The following is a 6,678-nucleotide window of genomic DNA, read 5'->3' on the forward strand; positions in this document are numbered from 1 at the left end:
AAGCAACTGCTTTACTACATGTGGCTTATTAAAACCACAGTATCAAGTACAGAAATGAACTCTCATTTGCAAGCATAGAGTGCGTAAATAATTTCAGTGTACCACTTTATAATATTTTGTATGGTCTATTGGTCGTCAAACAGTTTGAGTGAAATTTTCCATTAATGGGTACAATTTTCTTTTCCACATTACGTTCCATTTAATCCAGGTTTATGAGTATTTATTTTGACATTCAAATCATAGAACAATTTTTTTCAGTTGAAGACAGGTTTCTGCTTAGTACAGGTTCCGTTAAAGACAGGTTTTAGCGTGAAATATGTAATATGTATATGATATAAATATGAAATACAAAAAAATTGAGGGAAAAATTTTAACACAAAAGATGTTTTCAAAAATTTATTTTCAATCTGTACAATACTAATAAACATATCAGCAAAACTACCATTTGCAAACAGTGGTATCAGCTCCATTTATTACACCATTTATTATTACGGGTTTATCTGCCAGAACTTGGGACAAATTCCTAGTTACCTGGAATAATAAAAAGATGTTATCAATGTGCAAGTGCGAATAAATATAGTTCTTTCTTAAAACTTAATTAACCTAATGATAAAACAATTTTCCTGCAATTTCAGAAATCTTACCAAATGTAAAATAAAAAGAGAAAACAGTTTGAATTTGCTGTAAATATAGGGTTACCAGATGTCCTCCTTTTTCTGTCATTTCAAGCATCCTTTCATTTTTTGCAAAATTTATCCTCCTTTCTAGGTGTCTCGAGTGATTCTTTTTTTCCCAAGGAAAAGTTTTTTTCCATCTGAAACATCTCTTCATTGATGCGAGAGTTTTTTTTTTTGTGGTTTTTTCCACACGTTCTTTACACCCTTTGACCAATCACCATCAAAATTCCCACAATAGAACCGTTGCTTTCAAACTGAGCAGATGCTATTCTAACCATAGCCAATCTTGCCTCGGGACTTGTCACAAATTAACCATCACAAGCCGGCTAGAAGTACTGTCAAGCTACGGCGATCAGCATCAAAGTGTGCTTCGTAGAACAGCCAACTTATACACGGGTATGAAAGCTTTTAGAAATGGCAATAAATTTAACAAAAAACAAGATTCTTGGTCAAAGAGAATGTTGCATGTTCCAGGAGAAAGTCACAAAGCAATAAAATTGACAGCAAAGAGAGACATCAATACAGTATTTCAAATACAGCAAATCAGTATTTGCTCTTTTTGTAGCAGTTCTGTTTTAGTTGCAAGAAACTATTGTGGTGACCTACATTCTTTTGGGTCCATATAGTGGTGCCATCTGTTGTGAAAATTGGCAAAACTGACGTTACCAAGGGTGCACGGCAACCCTTTGTAAATGACAATTTTGAATTTGCAGCTACATATTTTGTAACTTGTGTCTAAATGGATGCTAACTAAAAGATTTTACAATTAAAATGAACCCAAACCATAAAATGTTTTCTTCTCACCATAAATAATGACAGCACATAAAATGCCTGCATAGAAATTATCACAAACAATTTTTACCTTTGATAAGGAAATTTAGTGATGATCATCTGCGAATTCAGGTTTACCATACTTTTTCTCCCATCGTTCAATATACTCTTGCTTGCGCTTTTCTCTGGTAGCAAAATATTTGGGATACTGCGCTTTTTCCAGAGGATGCCACTGATCCATTACCTGAAGAAAATTATTGAAATATCAACATATTAGGATTCAAAGAAAAAGAATCGTTTAATCAGCAGTATAAAAAAAAATGTATTGTCACTTCAGAAGGTTAAGGCCTAGGGGGCAGCAGAACATAAAACACAAGCAAGACTGATCTATATGTTGAGGGCTACACATACACTCAGGACAAATGCTTTAGTATGTACTGATTCATTAGAAATTTGGCAGAGGAATATGTAGGAGATGCATGTATGGTTAAGTAGACTCTCAATAATCCAGCCACATGCTAGTCGGGCCTGTCCGGTAATCCTATGTTTTCACAGGTTTTCTTCGAGAATAGAAATTTTTTTAAAAGAATGTCTGTATGTAGAAGTTTATACTGCTCAAATACGCTTTTATAACTGATTTCCAGTAATCTGGCACACTCTGGTCTAATAAGTGCCAAACAAACAAGTCTACAGTAGCGTAAAAAATGGCATCTCTGCAGAGAGTAGCGACACTTTCAACATGATACTCGTACAACATGAAAATTCAGACATTTGTCATTTTCACTTCAAAATATAAAAGCAAGGTGGCAGCATCGATCTAACACGAAACACACACAATTCTGACAACAAAACTATGTTAGAGCCATACATATACACGTGCAACACATTCATGCACCAAATCATTGCCTCAGAAGAATGTTTACAAGATTCATGTACGATTTAGTAGTACAGTATAAAAATGGCACGTCTAATAACAAATGTGCAAGATCTCAAACAATTTTTTTTCTTTTATTTTTAGTTTTTTGATTAGGTTCACTACATCAATTATTCGCCTCTATATTGTAAGGTTAATTATTCAGTCTTCTGTGGGTGCAGACCACCCATGCCCTCTAAAATATTTTTCACCCGAGTGGATTTGTTACTATGGGCACAATATTTCGACATCTGCTCAGCATGATAAAACATGTTTCTGCATACAATGTGAATTTTTTCTGAGCAGCAGGAAATTTGTGTGCATAAAAGCATTTTCAGTCGTGCATGACCATGCACACAGAGGCAACTTAAGCTTGGCATAATGCTTTTGAGTCATATTTTGACGGAGATATTGAGAAAACTTGAGGGAACAGATAGAACCTGGGATTGTAACATTGTGAAACAAGAACATACTCTTTCATAAAAAGGCAAATGTGCATTTTGGTACCCACCCAGCAATTTTTCTGGAACAGTCAAATAGAGACAAAGGAAAAATTTAGCTTCTTACATGTCTGGAGTACAAGAAACGCATTTAAAATAAATTTCTTAATAAAAGTCGCCTAGTTATATTTCTTCTTTACAAATAAGTATAATGAATGGTCATGACACTCACGAGGGTGGGGTTTGCGCCCAGGAGAATTTGCCTCATTTTTTGTTTTTTCGTGCTATAAATTCACTCTGAAGAAGACTGCCTATGGTCCCTGTTACAGGCTGTGAGGCTATGGTACTGATGGCTCATCAGTAAGAGCAATCAAGTAATCTGGCGTGATTAAGAACGGTAAAATCCATAACCAAAATGTAAGACAGTTTCCTCAAAAGCAGAATACGTCGCTTTGTACTTGGAAAAATCAGATTTGACCTGTGTCACTTCGGCTGAAGTCCTGTCAGCCTCAGGGCAATGAGACAGGGCCGTCATTTCAACTTTTTCCGGGGGGGGGGGGAGCAAAGCAAATGTACTAATGTATATGTATATGTATATATATATATATATATATATATATATACACACACACACAATTTTTAGTGTATTTTCAAAAACCAGGTGCCCCCCTAAATGACAGGCCTGCAATGAGAGAAAAAAATTTCCAAAGAATGGGGTGATGGAATAAAAGGTGAAACTATGACTTAAATGTTGATTTAAAACTAATCCAAACCATTTTCAGAGGGTGCCAAGCAGAGTTTGGCATAACAGTGTTATCCGAAAATATAATTTTGAAGAGTAATTTCACTCCTCTCCAAAATTCTAAGGAGTATTTTTCTAAAACGAGAGGTCCTTTTCCTTTCTTATCAGTGAGAATAGAGTCTATTAAAAACAGTTTGCTGAAATGTGAAGGAGTGATTTTCACTCCTCAACGAAATTCAGGAGTGAAATTGAATTTTGAAGCGTGAATCGCACATCCAGATGCATATTGAAAAACACTGGGCATACATACCCAATCTGGAACAATAGGTATTCTTTCATAGTTTATACCACCAGGAGAATAAGCAACTGAAAAAATAAACCACAGAGAATTAGATAACACATAAAAATCTGTATCACTCTAAAATGTCACTGCCATGCATCACAAATAATAAATAAGTACATTCGAATCAGCTCACATTTACGAGATTGATAATGCAACTTTTCGGCATACTCTTTTTCACCTTCCTGAAGGTACATCTTAGCTTTCCTCATATCCTTCTCATCTTTATGATCGTCAAATCGTTTTCTCAACAACACAGAATGGTAGCGCAGTTCAGCTCTGAAATTAAAGAATAAATAATAATATCCAATAGCCATTATTCAGGTGCGTTGAATCACTTTTAGATCATGAATATTAAATTTGGTGTCTCTCTTTAAAGGTCCACCTCCTGATAAGGCGGAATTTTTTTCTACACATTGGTTCATCTCTGTGAAAGGACCACATCTAGCTTTTTCTGGAAAAAGGAGGATGGTCCCCACTCTCCCAAAAAGAAAGATGTGAAAAGGCAAGAGATCTTTTGGCTCAGTTGCGATTACAAGATGCTCAACAGATAAAGCCTCTCTAGTCCTCACTTAGGAGGCTTTGATACATGTAACTAATTGCATTGCAAGAGATCGTTTGTTTATCAAATCAAAATTCATTAAAATTTTGCTAGACTTGCACTAATAAAAAAAGTTACTCATCCCTTTCAAAGTTTACCTTAAATTTAAAGAATCAGGAAAAACTTAATTCTGCAAAGGGACCTCACAGTTATTTCGTGTCTATCTCCTAGATCCTATTTAGAGCACCCTGGTAAAACATTTTAAAGAAAGACCACCATAATTCCTAGCATAAGCATATAGTCTCCTAGAATGGTGGGTGGGGGCCTACCTCCATTAGAGCGGCCAAACCGGACTGGTTTGAAAGAAGTTTCGCTGGAAATTCTTGGCTTGGCAGGTGGCAGTATTTTTTGGGTGGTTTTTACTAACAGCTTTGGCGGCGAATTTCTATCTTTCTTTGATTGAGAGTAGATGAATTTTTTTTAATTCACTTCAGTCCTCATCTATTTGGTGTTTTCTTCTTGACAAGGAGGGGTACAGAAAGAGTCAAAAAGAAATAAAGGCCTGTGCAACCCCCCCCCCCCAAAGGCTCCAGCAGCCAGGGACAAATTTTAATACTTTTTTTTTGGTTTTTCAAACTATAAATTTACTATGCAGGGGGGGGGGGGCAGCCAAAGATTTCAGACTAGAGCCTTGCTGCAGGATACGGGGGCTCATGTCAAGAATTTGAGCGAAAAACGAGATACAGTCACGCTTGATACAACAACCTCCTTGGCCCCACTGAAAGAGGACGTAATCATTAGGAGGGCCGTTATATCGAAAGTAAAACACATATCATAGTTGTTCTATGAAAACATTAAGGACTTATTATCCTACTAGTCATTGTAATGAAATGGTTGCTACATACCCAACCAACATAGACAAATTAGAACCTATTCAAAATAAGTCCACTTGCTTCATTTTTAACTGTTGGTCTTTATTTGTCTCCATATTGGAGCTCAAGCGCCAACTCAATATCCAACCACTCTCCTCTTTCTTCAACTTATCTCTCGTTTAACTTTTCAAAATCATCCATGGGTTTTCTTAATATTGACACTTCCAACATTCTAATTAAGCCCTCACATTTCTCTGTTAGATGCAATCATTCCCAAAAATTTCACATCCCATCTTTGCCTCTTCAGATTGTCACAAATATATCTTCTTCCCAAGAAACCTACCACTAAATATAGTAGATTGTACTACAATTTCCGCATTTTCCTGTGCCATCAATCGTCATACATAACTTCAGCATCCTCTTGTATAGGCCTCAGCCAAACAGTATTGAATAAATAAAGAGCGTTGACTGTACGATATGGAAAAAAGTGTGATTAACTGCTTTTAGAATCCAGTAGGACCCCCACAACATAGTGGGTAGAGGGCAGTGCCACATTAATGCATGGGCCTCATAAAAATGAAACCTTAAAAAAATTTTCAATTGTAAGCATATGCAAATTGAAATGCAAATTTATTGCCATGTGAGGGGCCTCAGAAAAATCAATTTTCATGGGGCCTATCATGTTCTTAAGATGATCCAGAATGAGTATTGGGATGTCTCAACAGGACTGGCGGGGCCACTTAACCTGAACGCTAACCCTCTGCATCCTGCAACAGGCCCCTCAGAACCACAATCTTCAATCTGGAGTGTGCACAAGCATCGGGCACGAATCCAGGGCGATGTGTGGGGAGGGGCGACTTTTGGTTTGAGGGACAGTCTCCTATTTTACGGAAAATACGAATTTTCCCTATGCAATCAAGCACTTGAAGGGCGATCGCCCAACTCTGGATCCGAGAGTGACCAGAAGAGCAAGGGCTCAGGTCAGTGAGCTACAGCGCGTGCAATCATGTAAGTGACCACAACAAAGGCAAACGCATATTTAAAGGGAAGAAGACTAAGCGGGCGACGAATGGGTGGGTCAAGAAAATTAAACTAGAATGGTAGAAGGGCGGTAAAACCACAAATGCGCCTCTGAGCATTAAGTACATTGAGTGTCACATTGTAAACAAACATAGGTCATTCATACCTATCCTCGTATTTACTCCATAGATCGCGAAGAGCTCTCTTGTAAAGGCTGCACACTTTTTCAGCGTGGGTAAGGAAACCTGTTTGAATGTGTCGAGCCGTCATTTCAATGTTCTATACGGCTCTTATTCATATAACATCACAAGAGTGTGTTCTCCTCTTAAATCCACAAATTTTTCGTAATAAAATATCTGATT

The 6,678-nt window shown here is 37.1% G+C and overlaps 1 protein-coding gene across 1 annotated transcript; it reads right to left on the minus strand.

Annotated features, from left to right (window-relative positions):
* Positions 1 to 383: 383 nt before the first annotated feature.
* On the minus strand, positions 384 to 6,678 carry ND-B22 (NADH dehydrogenase (ubiquinone) B22 subunit). Its single transcript, XM_089241974.1, has 5 exons — positions 6,483 to 6,678; positions 4,020 to 4,162; positions 3,854 to 3,909; positions 1,540 to 1,692; positions 384 to 531 (listed from the first exon to the last, which is right to left on the minus strand). Exons 1-4 carry the CDS (start codon positions 6,584 to 6,586, stop codon positions 1,555 to 1,557), a joined length of 441 nt encoding a protein of 146 aa, XP_089098100.1. The 5' UTR covers positions 6,587 to 6,678; the 3' UTR covers positions 384 to 531; positions 1,540 to 1,554.

Source organism: Pholcus phalangioides, unplaced genomic scaffold (genome assembly GCF_987345545.1).
Source record: "Pholcus phalangioides strain wild (caught in Gottingen) unplaced genomic scaffold, Ppha-v1.0 ptg000014l_1, whole genome shotgun sequence".
NCBI lineage: Eukaryota > Metazoa > Arthropoda > Arachnida > Araneae > Pholcidae > Pholcus > Pholcus phalangioides.

What these genes read in the sequence shown, in the direction of transcription:
- ND-B22 (XM_089241974.1), bottom strand. Translation starts at nt 6,586, where the DNA reads ATGACGGCTCGACACATTCAAACAGGTTTCCTTACCCACGCTGAAAAA. An exon ending in TGGAGTAAATACGAGGATAG is followed by an intron (nt 4,163 to 6,482) that starts GTATGAATGACC and finishes CTTTAATTTCAG; the next exon opens with AGCTGAACTGCGCTACCATT. An exon ending in TACCTATTGTTCCAGATTGG is followed by an intron (nt 1,693 to 3,853) that starts GTATGTATGCCC and finishes AATTTTCTTCAG; the next exon opens with GTAATGGATCAGTGGCATCC.